Below are 13,918 nucleotides of genomic sequence, written 5' to 3' on the forward strand. Positions count from 1 at the left end.
AAATATTCTATGGATTCGATGCTTTGTTCTATTGGTTTTTATTGATTAAATTAAATACTGATATTTGCCCCATGATTTAATGTGCTCTATTTTATGACACCATCAAATCATGACATACATTTTACATATAATGAAGTGTATTTCTGCTGACATTTTCATTCATTTATGATACATGTATATACTTTTCATCTGCATTTAAATACAGTTCTGCTACAGTTTAATTATCAAAATATAATTCAAATCATTATTTAAGTAATTTATTGAAAATCGTGTGATGAAGTAAAATACATTACAATCTGTCCCGTCTCCAAGATCAAAGTGACCTTCAACTTCACATTCTTCTGATGGATTCATAAGACATTCATAAGACATCACTTTACTGTCATTTTAGTGCCAGAATGAGTTAATTAAGAGCCGTGCCATGACAAAACCAACATAATTGGTTTGTGACCAGCATGGATCCAGACCAGCCTGTACATCCCAAAGTCTGATCAGGATCCATGCTGTTCGCTTACCAACCCTATTACAAGTAGAGAAACTGATAGCGAACAGCATGGATCCTGAACAGACTGCGCAGGCTGGTCTGGATCCATGCTGGTCGCAAACGCACTATGTTGGTTTTGTTGTTGACCCGGCTCAATTTTATAAATAAAACAATTGCAGCAACCCCTGTTTGTTATTACACCATCCAGAAACAGTCAATATAAAATCAGCTGACTTTGTCCATTTCAGTGAAGAATAAACTTATCTGTTTCTGGTCTTATTTATCAACATATGATAGCTATAAATTATGGCAAAATTGGTGAGATGTTCCAAACTTGTAGATGCTGATGGCCGACATGTCACATTAATGCAGACGTAAACACATGATACCATCTCGTCCATCTCTCAGATAAACATGCCATCCTGCTTGAGACTGACCTTCACCTTGAACTTCATTCTCTGTGTTACCATAGAGATATACAGGAAAGAATGACCTTGGACCATGACTCAGGCACAATAACACACCATGAAGGAGGCCGTCGAAATCATAGTAAAACACATGCTCCCGATAATACTCATCTGCTTCATCATTATGCTGAGTTAACGAAATCAGCATACCAACTATAAATAGAGAACACATGATAGCTGATATCTGCTGTAAATAATCCTTTGAAAATTAAAATTCAAGACAACATTTTATATAAAATATAATTGTCTTCATTAGCCCTTAAACAGTTAGAACAAAAAGTAATTAGTCTCTACTTAAGAGAAAGGTCAGCACTAAAGGTAACAATCTAAAATGTTGGCTGGCCAACCTCAAATTCTCACCTTGATATAACCTAAAATTGATAATGAACTGTTCCGAAATGGAAATTGGAAAAGTCCATTTAAGAAATTCAGCAGGTTAAGGGTTTTTATTTTACATTTTTTGTAGAAATTTATTTTACTTGATCTTTTTCTGATGCACTATCTATCTTTTTGAGCCTTAAGTACTAATTTATAGATTTTAATTTTCTGAGGTCAATAAATAATAAAACTTTCATCATTTTGGGTCCAATACTAATGCAGTATACAACTCCATTGGTTTTGTACCTATTTCTAAGAAGTTTTTAAATGTAAGAATTTTTTTTATCTATAATTCAAATTTTCTAAATGGATTTAATTCTCAACTTACCCTGTTTGCCAACCAAGCAAGCTTCCTTTGGTAGACCTGGTAAAACTACACAAAATATCATTTCTAGGTGAACTGTGTCTTCATGTTGATTAGTCATTTCTAGAACAAACACTTTATTTTGTACACCAAGTACTACACGATACACAGGCCTTTGATCGTCCATGAATGCTTTTTCTGTAAGGATCTCAATATTTTCAAAATCCCCTTTCATAGCATTATTATCCTTGGTAAATTCAAAATGCTTCTCACTGAAAAAGTTATAAAACATGATGTTGTATTTTTATTTGTCTACTCTATCTAATATAACATAAAGGATATAATACTAGGGCTGTTTGAAGAGTTTGTAGAAAAGGCAAACAAATTAAAATAATCATATAATAATCAAGTAGTCATATCAATGGGATATTTCAATATTTTGCAATAGTATGTATTTGCTACATATTTCTAAATCAATATACACGAACAAACAAATATTTGCAAAACACCTATATTCTTGGTAAGAAAATCATTGGTTCATAGTAAGCACATTGATTTCATTATGATAGCTACTCCTATTAAACGTGGTGTAGCCAAGTGGTTAACACGTTGGACTAGTAATCTAAGGATTGCTGACCACGTGGGTTCAAACCCTATCAGGGGCAATCCATTGTTTCCTTCAGCAAGAAACTATACATTCATCGCTTAGTACTGGTTGGTTCCAGGAACAGATTCGAGAGTGTTTCAATAAGCTATAGCTTCCAACACAATCAAACTAAAATAAATTTGTATAACTTTAAACAGATGAAGAATCCGGGGCAACAGTGTATCGGATAAGACACACAGCAGACTACTGAAAGTAACACAACCAAATGAGCCAAATCATGACAAAAAACCAAACATAATGCGTTTGCGACCACATGGATCCAGACCAGCCGCGCACCGCACAGTCTGATCAAGATCCATGCTGTTCACTATCAGTTTCTCTACAAGGTTAGAAAGCGAACAGCATAGATCCTGATCAGACTGCGCGGATGCGGCAGGCTGGTCTGGATCCATGCTGGCCGCAAACGCATTATGTTACTTTTGTCATGACGCGGCTCAAATCTCCTAGAATGTGTTACATCAGTTCTTAAAAAACACAAAATGTTGTCCTGTAAGGAAAATTAGTGACATTCTTGGTTTGAAATTGACTTTGGTACAATTGAAATACATGAAACTAGATAGTTAATTTAGTGAAGATAATACCCAGCAGACATTTTCACAAAAAATCTTACGACAATTTTTTGTCGTAAGAGAAATCTTACGATAAATTTCCTTTTCACAAAAAATCTTAAGAAAATCTTAAGTGAAAAATCTGTCGTAACTTTACGATAGGTCTTCCCCGTTCGTAAGTGTATTTTTTTCTCTCTTAAGGGTAAAATATCATGTAGCTCTTACCTAAACTGAATAAAAAAAAAACGTTGGAGGACAAATAAATATTAAGCATAACATTGAGGTATAATTATTTTTTAACATAAACATTTGTGATGTCATGACTTGATGACGTCACGATGGAGAGGGTTATGAATAGTTTAAATGTGAACTTTACTGTAGTTTTCATTGAAAAACTTGTAATTTGTACAATTGGTGAGTTCGATTTCATTGCCGCATGTACTAGTATACCTTTTTATTTATTTAATAACATAGTAGACCTTCTTTCTGAATCTTTTAAATATATATAATTATCTTCAATCAAGATATAAATTATATCAGTTTGAATCCTTTTTTTGTTCTTATTGAAATTTGATTGTGTACAATAGATATTTCAAGCTCTTGATTACTTGATTTTAAAACCGGAATCAAATATAGAGCATGCACATCACTATCAAATGAACGTTGCTTAGGGGATGTTTTTGTCGTAAGATTTATCGTAAGTGAAATTTTTATCTTAAGATAAAATTTTAACTTACGAGTGGCTTTGTGAAAATGACTTAAGATTTAACTTACGATTATCGTAAGTGAAAAACTTAAGATAAATCGTAAGATTTTTTGTGAAAATGTCTGCTGATACTTAAGAAGACATGGGAAAAACATGGTCATTTCTCTATGTAAATGAGTATGGGATCCACTCTTATAAGTCTAATGTATGTACTGTGAGGTCAAAAAGTTCCCGGACTAGGTTGATATCTCAAAAAGTTGATATCTTCTTTTTCCATGAAACTTTGCATATTAACAATAGTTGTCGGTCTGCATTATTTAATTCATTGATTTGTTCTTACTAAAGTGTTAACTAATATATTTGAAGAATATTCATGTTTAAAACATCGATTAAAACTCAAAGCATGAGGCACTTTGAAAATCATTAATTTCAGTTTCATATTTTCTTGAAAAAGTTTAAATCATTTCATAATTTTAAGTCAAATCATTATAAAATTATGATCTTCTTGAAGTTTTATTTTGTTATGATTTCATTACATACATGTATAACATTTAGCTTGATTTCTGCTTTTTTTTGTTTTCTCTTTATCCCCAAGACCAAAGGCAGGCTAAGTTTAAAATATTAGAAATTCCATTATAAAAACAGTTTTGTAAGTTAAATTTTAATCTCTGTAAAAAAAATAAAAATGAAACCAAGACCAAAAATAATGAAAATTTGCTAAAAAATACATGTACATGTATATAAATTCTGTGGTGAAAACTGAAAAGTTTGATACAGTACGGAAATAAAGAATGAAAGAATGAGGATGAAAAGTTGACTTAAATATGAGGATCATGATGACCTGACACTGAACTTCCAAATATTACTCATCACCACCACACAGTTACAACATTGTCTTTTAATGATTACAATGTATTTGAAATGTAAGACTGAATGCTAAATGTAAGTGTTCACACAATTTTTGAGTGATAATATCTAAACCCTTGAAACAATTAAAATTACAGGAGTTCATGTTACAGGTATTAATTTTTTGGAAGAATAAACAAAATCCTTATGGAAATAAAATCATGAAGAGGAAAGAAAATTCAATATTTTCCCTTTGAATTGACACCCCCTTATTTTGGTATGATCGGGAAGCTAATTATGTAAAGGTAATGATTTCAATCTCATCATCTTAATGTAGAAACAACTATGCGCAAAAAATATTCTTTCAGTTGGATGAACTATAAATGAGTCGTGTTGAAATGATGTTTTTTTAATCACACCAGTCCTATCTTCTGACAAAAGAACAGTGATGAAATAAGAGCTCAGAGAGATTATTAATGAATTATGCATGAATGTGAGTATATTTTAACTAAGGTTTTATCAAGGATGCATAAAACAAACTTGGGCAAAGGTAGAAAGCAAACATGTATCTTTTATATTATATTTTTCTACATGGTTTCGAAGCTTGACATTTAGACTTCAATGTGACATGTTTTTAAAAGCTTCTATACCTTTATTATATTATCAATAATTTTTAGCTTGGGACAAAACTTTATACTGTTGAAAATACACACCATGTTTACTGTATTCAGTAAAGAGAGAATGTGAAAATAATGCATGAATTGTGAAACAGTAAAGCAGAACAGTGCAATTTTAAGGTAGAAACATGCACCTTGAATAGTAAGCATATTTGAAACTGCGCCATGACAAAACCAACATAATGGGTTAAAAAAATGCGACCAGCATGGATCCAGACCAGCTTGCGCATCCGCGCAGTCTGATCAGGTTCCATGCTGTTAGTTTACCAACCCTTTTACAAGTAGAGAACCTGATAGCAAACAGCATGGATCCTGACCAGCCTGCGCATTCGCACACTCTTATCAGGATCCATGCTGGTCTCAAGCCCATTATGTTGGTTTAGTTGTGACACGGCTCATTTATAGTTCATCAAACTGAAATAATATTATTTGCGCAAAGTTGGTGAGATACTATAATTTAACAGTATTTCCAGGGAAGTGTTTGTTTTTAAAGATCATTCAGAAGAATGACAACCTGGCTAGCATGTTGAAGTCAACTTTAGTGATATGCATTAATACAGTGTAACATCGGAAAACCAAACACCTGTGGGAGTATAGTCAGAGACTTCGGATTTTGAAAGGTTCCTGAATTCAGAGTTTCAGAAATAAACATGAAATTGGACTAATTATAAATTGTCTCTCTCTCTTGCAGGATGTCTGACATACCCAACCATACAAGGAGTTTTTCACTGCAACTATCTAAAGTGCTAGATGACATTGGTGTAAGTGATGCCACAGTTAGAAAAAGGAGAGAAATTATGTTGGCAAATGAAACTATTAAAATAATACAGCAAAAAATGCTAGGGAAGGAAGTAACAATATATAGTTTTGGGAGCCAGACAGAAGGCACCACAGCAATAGGGCTTAATTCGGATACAGACACCCTTGTTTCTGACAACCGTTTTAATATAATACAAGATCTTGCAGAGTGGCGTGTAGGATATAAAAATGTATTGATGGTGCATGACCCTAATACACCACCAGGGTATTGTCTTCTACAAGAGACATATGACAATTATCCTAGCCCAGTTGTTCATATACAAACTGGAAGAGACCTTTTAAGGAATGACTGGTTTGTAGATAGAATGCCTGCGGGTACTGTAAGACATGGACCATCATTGTCTACACGCGGTTTACAAGGATTAAATGATGATGACATTGTGCATGCATATTATTGTAAATCTTGGCCAAAGGAGGCAAGACAGTGGATAAATACAACAAGACCTGGATATTGGCCTCCTGAAGAATTAAAGAGGCAAGCTATGAATGATGGATGTTTTGTTGTACCCGTTGGTTTGCATGGTACTGAAAATGAGGATTTTCAATGGAGAATATCGACATCATTAACAGAACGCAGACTTATGTTCAGCTTAAACATAGTTCAAATCAGGTGTTATGTTTTAATGAAAATGATTCTAAAATCTTACCAGACCCTTGTGTCTGAAGATGCTTTATCAAGTTTCATTTGTAAAACAGTACTCCTTCATTGCATTGAAAGAGAAGGAGAAAATCTCTGGCAAGATGATAACTTACTAAACTGTTTGAATATTTGCTTAAAATTTCTGCATGACTGTGTTTTGTTAGAGCATTGCCCACACTTTATTATACGGGAAAACAACCTTATGGCAAGACGTATTCCACCAGACATCAAACCACAAATTCTTACCACAATACAATATATTTTAGATAGTGATGGTAATGCTTTAAATGAAATACAAATTGACCAGCTTGGTATGAGATTAAGTTTGATACAGTTTGAAAATGCTCACCACACTAATATATCTGAAGTAGATCTACCAGCGCCTACAATGACCCAATCAGTATCAGAACACCTGCTTTATAATTTCATGCTAGGTTTGAGTGCACGCATTAAGGGAATCATCTCTACTTTGACAGATTACAAAACTGAAACTGTTGTTCAAACTTTATCACAATATATTGACAAGCTTGTAAGCAATTATCCTGAAGGTGATGACACTGCAAAGACAGCCTGTACTGTCCTATCATCCTTCTTATACATGTCACATGGATCAGTTCTTGCTTCTCGGTGTATTTCTAGGAATGAACCAATTACAGAAAACATTCTTCTTATACTGGAACAAGGTTCAATGACTGATTTCTCATGTAGCTTAAAACAAGCATCAGTGTTTTACTGTAAAGGAGACATCCCTCAGACTAAAAGCATACTTGATCAAACAGATCAACAATATAGCATTGAACATTTGCAGTCCGTTTGTGGTTGTTACCAGAGTCCAGATAGAGAAAGGCGAAAGCATGAATTTCAGGAAGTTTGTCATGAAGGTGATATAAAACATGTATTAAAGCACACTGCTTTTTGTGTCAGGTTCCTGCCATGTGAAGTAAACTGTGTCCCGGAGGAGCTAAAACATGAGTATTTTCGCACAGCATCGGGCATGCATCATTCCAGAGAGCAGCATGACGATTGGATGGACTGGGCTGTAGTAGACTCTATCCCCTATTTTTATTTCTTACAATACAAAGTCTTTTCCCATCAAGGTAACAGAGAAAGGAAATTGATGGCTGTTAACAAGCTTAGACAAGCCATAGCCACTGAGCCAAACCTTGGACACAAAGAAACAGCCCTAAATTTACTTGCACAATGTTTGGAGCAGGAATACGCATTGGATGATGCTTTACATTGCTACAATGCCTCCATTAACCATCGTACAAATCACAATGCTGCATATTCTCTCATATCAAACATCGCATATTAAGACTCTAGAATAAATTATTAATCTTACTTAGACTGTAAGTCTGGTTAACTCATAGGTAGAAAATAAAAATTTGTAAGAACTAAAGAAAACATATATTTAATCATATGTACAGTATCAACATGAAAAGCAGCTTATCATATGATCTAAAACAAATAATTTTGAAATGATATGACAGGAAGAAAAATTAGTTGTTTTGAATGAGCCACATCCAAGTTTTATTTTTCCCCCTTAAAGACATCAAATAAAATGAGCAGGAAATAAGTATGTTTTCACTATGAATACATGTATCAAATATCGAAAGAGGTCGGTAAATGATTGAATCATAAGGTAATAGGTAACAGTGATTATTGTAACCACATTTTTATTATTTATGAGAATCTGTTACAGACTGGTCAGTTCAACAAGAAGAAATCACTCAGAACTAGATGTTACTTAACATAATTATCCAGTGCAATACAGGGCGTGTGATTATCAAGGGAGATAACAAAAGTTACATTTTGAGATAATAAGAATTAATCCATCTCATTGTGCTTGTTTGTATAATAGTTAATGCTGTAAACCATTTAATTACAATCATCTATGTATAGGATAGATCATGAGTACCAGTTGGATGTGAGATTTATCAACGAGCGAAGCGTGTTGATAAATCTCACATCCAACTGGTACGAGCTATCTATCTGACTTAGACCACAGGTAGTTTTCTCTGTTTAAGGTGAAGATTAAACATGCGTAAACATTTTTTTCTCCCACAATTACATACGGATATCCAAATATTTCTTTTTCAATCTATTTGGCCTTATTGTAAGCAAAAGAAATGCACGAGAAAATAGCATAATTTATGTTCTTGCATAAGTTACTGAATACACACTTATGAATGATAGATTTCACATTCCATTTATAATTTTTATCACAAAGGTGCAGTCAGAAGAAAATTGGGAAGAATTTAACATTTCTGAATGTGATTACATTATAATTTCGCAACTTGAGTGATTTTGTTGTTATTCCTGTTGACTCCTCATTTAAATGATTTAATGACATAACACAGTACACAGCGCTTGAATAACAAGTCGAGAAGCAAGACTGCTTACCCACAAATACTCTTAGACAGAAATCATGGGCGGTGGCTGCTTATCAAGAGTGGGCTCGTTAGAGAAACGGCAGGTAACTTTTATTTAACGTTTTCTTAATGCTTAAAGAACCCTAGGGTTTAGGATATTTATTGGTTGTCCGGCTGAAGTTGAAAATATTTTACTTGACATATAGATTCGTTTATTTATTGTATGCTTTATATACACCTGCATTGACTTTTTTACCTGATTCATAAAAAAATATTACAAACGTCCCTCTGAAGCCTTAAAGCATAGCATTTCCTTAGCGTTGCAACCGCAGCCCAGTCACCGTTCGAAACTCCACCCCCTTGCCCACCAGTGGAATCCCCTATTCCCAAACCAGTAAATGAATGTACATCTACAGTGTCTGCTATTAAGAGTGAGCCGGGCATAATTCAGGATGCGATTATTGAAATCACAGTGCTTGAAAATATTAGCACAAAAGCGGTCGTAAAAATAGATTGATAAACGCATTTTACTTCATTATTGCTAGTTTTTTCTTATTTTAAAATACAGTAACTATTCTTGTAAAATGATGAAATGTCAAAATAAATTGGTCAAAGGACTATGGCTATCTGTTTGTTTTAAGAAGGGAGTTACACTATTTACTTTACAATATACATAGAATTTTTTCTCGCATAAAGCGTGCACATAACGGGGTTTTCCTTTCAGTTGAATACAAACATGATAGTTATATCAAACACTTTATTGTGATGTGTGGGATATATCAAATACTTTTAAACCTCTCTGATTGGCCGAGAGAAAACAGCTGTGGTCTAAGGAATAAATCTAACCACTTGTACTTATTTTTGGTTATTAATGTATTTACTCACAAAGAAGAAGATATCAAATTGCAACCTGATAAAGACTTGTGAAAGTGAAAACATTAGTATACATCAATAAAAAAAATCTTAAAACTTAAAGATATAACTATGCTTATCTTTGAGTAAACTTTTACTTTTATTGCAGAAATTAGAGATGGCAACGAATACCAAAATCAATACTCGAGTACTCGGTCATTTTTCCGATCGAGTACTCGGTTACTCGGCTGATTTCCAATGATATTTAAAGTTTTATCACACAATATCAACACCGTCTGCATGCTACTTTCGTTTTCAATTTTAATTCATAGAATTTGTAACTATAAATAGGACTGCAAGAAATATATATATAAATATAAACATAAGAAATGTCAATGACAGCATTTATTATATACCTACAAATTTTCTCCCTAAAATACAGAATGAACTTGAAGAGCAAATACGCTTCAACGGATAGAAAAGTCCGTATTATGTTAGTGACAAATACGGTACCACATATGGCAGTGCCGGACTATTTTTGACGTTGGTTCCGATCTTAGCTGTGTATAAACGTAGCATTTGGAAACGAAAACCAAAATTATAAAAGGCGTGGCCGGTTTTGCAAAAACTACGTATTCACCCGTCGGTCATAAATTTATTTCTTGACAGCTACATTTAATTTTCTTATAGAAGTGTAGTATAATGAAAATCATTTATAATTCAAACGAAAAGGTATATATAATAAAAGGAAAATTATGTTGTAGTAGCTTTCTGTGCCTATGCATTTTTCTACTCGCAATGCAGGAAAATTGATATCAATTTTTCCAACTCTGCTCGTAGCAAAATACAAAGCTACAACATAATATTCCGTATATTTTACAGTGTAGCAATACCACTTGTTTTTCGGCTACAAACTGTCTAATATTTAAAGGTGATTAAATGTCATAAGAGGCCGAATGACGTAAACGACACAGGACTGTGTTCAATCCCATACGCGTGTCAAACTGCTGATCGCCTCGTTAAATTTAATATATCATTTTCACACCTCTGCAAGGATGTTTTGATTGCATTTAACAAGTATTTATACAGATACGTGTACATTTCCGAATTTCTGAACTAATCTTTCTAAGTCGCAAAAAAGTAGAAGATAAATATTTTTTCCGAGTAATCGAATATCAATTTTGTTAACCGATATTCGGACGTTCGATCTAGTACTCGGTTAACCGGTTACTCGTTGCCATCCCTAGCAGAAATTTATTGAAAACTAGTAAATTCTTCCTGAATATGTGTAATTTGAAGAAGTGAATGTATACTATGTTTTGCAAGCTGCATTCCCTATAACTTGTCAAATGGTCTAATTTCTTATCTTTTTCTGTGATTACCTGTAGTGTGTAGAGTTTTAAACATATTCATATTGGCAAAAGCCATGGTTTTCTTGGTGGTTTTTTTTTTTGCCGATTGTTTACGAATGTGTACTTTATAGATTTAAACAAAATTCAGAGGAAATTGTTCTTTTCTTTTTATAACAGTATCTATCTATCAATATTAAATGTAAAATATATATTAAGTTAAAAGAATGAGAACAATGGTCAACATGGTGACAATCACTGAACACAGCAGCTGGCATATCCCAGCCACACCAGCAACACACCTAGATGGACACCAATACAAAAATTTGGAACAGGGACTTCAAGAGCAGAGAAAGGAGGAACCCTATTGTGTTTATTCTACCAAGTTAAAACGACTCCACTGACACGATGAGCCTGGAAACAATGTTTCGAGATTGATGTTCCATTTCATGAAAAGGTAGAACAATGACTTGTGTGCAAAATTTCAGATCATCAGATTACTCTGTTTTTTTTTCAAAATAATCATTTATTGTGAAAAATGACTGAAAATTGAAAAGCTTTGCATTTACTCAAATCGGGCTTAGAATAACGCAAAAATAAGATTAACAATATTTTTCGTATATTTCTTATCTATCTTTTGCATATTGTTATATGTTAAGTGCCCCATCTGATTTATGTTAGGAATTCATATTTCATGTTTTAAGCTTTTAAACCACAGTGGAGTTCCTTCAAAGTAGTTTGTTTTATCAGTTTTACCACATACAGGCAACAGAACTTTGTAACATAGCAATATCCATATGTACTTATATCTCTTCCAGTCCTAAATCAGTACATGTATTAGAAAATGCTCTAAATTTGATGCAGCCCATTAGTATATTCTAATGTATTTCAGTACAATGGTATTAATGCTAGTTAAGTTTAATATATATATTGCTTTAGCTTGTGATGAAAGCAGAAACTTATCTAAACCACCCTGAGACTAACCAGTACTGGTGTCACATGACATCCTTTTATGCCATAAACCTATGATTCCTAGGTTAAGAAGAGGGCATCTACACAAGGGCACAACTCGCCTGCCTTGATTCTAATATTGAATAGCAACCAATAAATTTAGTCTAAATGCAAACAGCATCTCAACATCGATGCTTGCATTTCAAAAGGTAAGACGGGACAGCACAAAAATTCTAAATTTTAAACTTTGCAAAATTAATGGTGTAAGAAATTAAATAACATGATAGTTTATATGTAATTTGCTGTTAATGTTACATCAAAGTATATTTATAAACTGAAATAAGCCGCATCACGACAAAACCAACATAGTGCGTTTGCGACCAGCATGGATCCAGACCAGCCTGCTCATCTGATCAGGATCTATGGTGTTCACTATCAGTTTCTTTACTTATAGAGTTGGTAAGCAAACAGTATGGATCCTAATCAGACTGTGCGAATGCGCAGGCTGGTCTAGATCCATGATGGTCGCAAACGCACTATGTTGGTTTTGTCATGACGCGGCTCAAATACATGCTCTTAACTATTCATCTTGTTCTTACAAATTTTGATAAGCCAGAACGCCACAATCTCTCATACAAATTATTAATTAATCAGTACATACAAAGTTTATCTAATTAAATACTCACCATCCCTCTTTCACTGTTACTGGAACATACTCCAATGTGTTAGGATTGATAAATGCTAGCCCATAATGAAGGTTTGCCATTAAAAGTTTGCCTGTAGAATTGATACTCTTCCCAATATAGGTCAACTGTTTTACATAGGGATTATGACCCAAGCCATCAGACAGTTCATCATATACAGATCCTATGGTCCAGCAGATTTTGTCTTCAATATCTCTGATATCTTCCTCTAGACCAATTATTGTACACCAAATACTGTAAGTTTAACAAAGGGAAATGATATATAGCAAAAGATTACTGTATGTGTATTTGAATTCGCGGAAGAATATTTTCACAGTGTATTTTGGAGGTCTCTACAAACATTCGCGCTATTAACAAAAGAATGCTCATTTACGTGCATAATTTATTCACAGTTTTACAAAGTTTTACACTCTTTATATCAATCAGTTTGCTAGTGTATTTGTGTTTCACTGATATGATGATTATTATGATGTTATTTGTATAAAAAACACTACAATGTACCTAAGTGTTCAAGTGTAAAGCTTGTCATTAATCAATCACATGTACAAAGAAACCAAAATTTACTATACCATATGAGGTATTAAAGATATATAATAACTAGAAATGTGTTCTATGACACAGGTGCCCCCCACACTCCACTGTTTCGTCAATTTATGACTCTTGGTCAAATATTTTTTGGGCTTCATATGCCACAAGTTGAAAACTAAAAATCTTTTACTAAGTAAAGGGCAAGAACTTTACAAATACTGAATAAATCCACAAGCAAACCCCAAGGTGCATTAGTGTCCAACTTTATTTGTCATCCAATGAAAACGCTGTATTTCTTAAAAATTCTGTGTGTTAATATTTATAGAAGTACAAAAATTGTTACTATTATATTGAATTCCGTTCATAGTTGATTTCTATTTTTCATTATACTTCATAGAACCACATAGTGACGTACTAAAGTCAATGATGATAAGGCCAAATAAAGCTTGACACTAGGTATGTTAGTATTCATCCGTAGCTGTTCTACAGAAATTAGAAACATTCTCCTGTCGCTATTGCTCCTGTCGAAGTTTCTAATTTCTGTAGAACAGCACGGATGAACACTAACATATACTAAGTACACATGCTGACCAACATTCTTGTAATTTTTCAAGCCTACAGATCAA

General features: G+C 33.5%; 2 protein-coding genes across 3 annotated transcripts in view; one reads left to right on the forward strand and one right to left on the reverse strand.

The window, feature by feature from the left end:
- Positions 1 to 551: 551 nt before the first annotated feature.
- Positions 552 to 13,918, reverse strand: part of LOC132715232 (uncharacterized) — a 51,787-nt gene continuing 38,420 nt past the window's right edge. Inside the window, exons 17-19 of one of the 2 annotated variants that reach the window (XM_060698225.1) lie at positions 12,747 to 12,998; positions 1,658 to 1,905; positions 552 to 1,104 (exon numbers count right to left, since the gene is read on the reverse strand). In XM_060698225.1, the coding sequence (XP_060554208.1) occupies positions 848 to 1,104; positions 1,658 to 1,905; positions 12,747 to 12,998 (757 nt within the window). In that variant the 3' untranslated portion in view covers positions 552 to 847. The remainder of the gene's footprint in view (positions 1,105 to 1,657; positions 1,906 to 12,746; positions 12,999 to 13,918) is intronic. The other variant, XM_060698224.1, reaches the window with a different exon arrangement.
- On the forward strand, positions 3,686 to 8,433 carry LOC132715233 (uncharacterized). Its single transcript, XM_060698226.1, has 2 exons — positions 3,686 to 4,893; positions 5,769 to 8,433. Coding segments are annotated over exons 1-2 (2,085 nt in total). The 5' UTR covers positions 3,686 to 4,891; the 3' UTR covers positions 7,852 to 8,433.

The sequence above is a fragment of the Ruditapes philippinarum genome, unplaced genomic scaffold, assembly GCF_026571515.1.
Source record: "Ruditapes philippinarum isolate M1 unplaced genomic scaffold, ASM2657151v2 ctg5095_1_1_1_1, whole genome shotgun sequence".
NCBI lineage: Eukaryota > Metazoa > Mollusca > Bivalvia > Venerida > Veneridae > Ruditapes > Ruditapes philippinarum.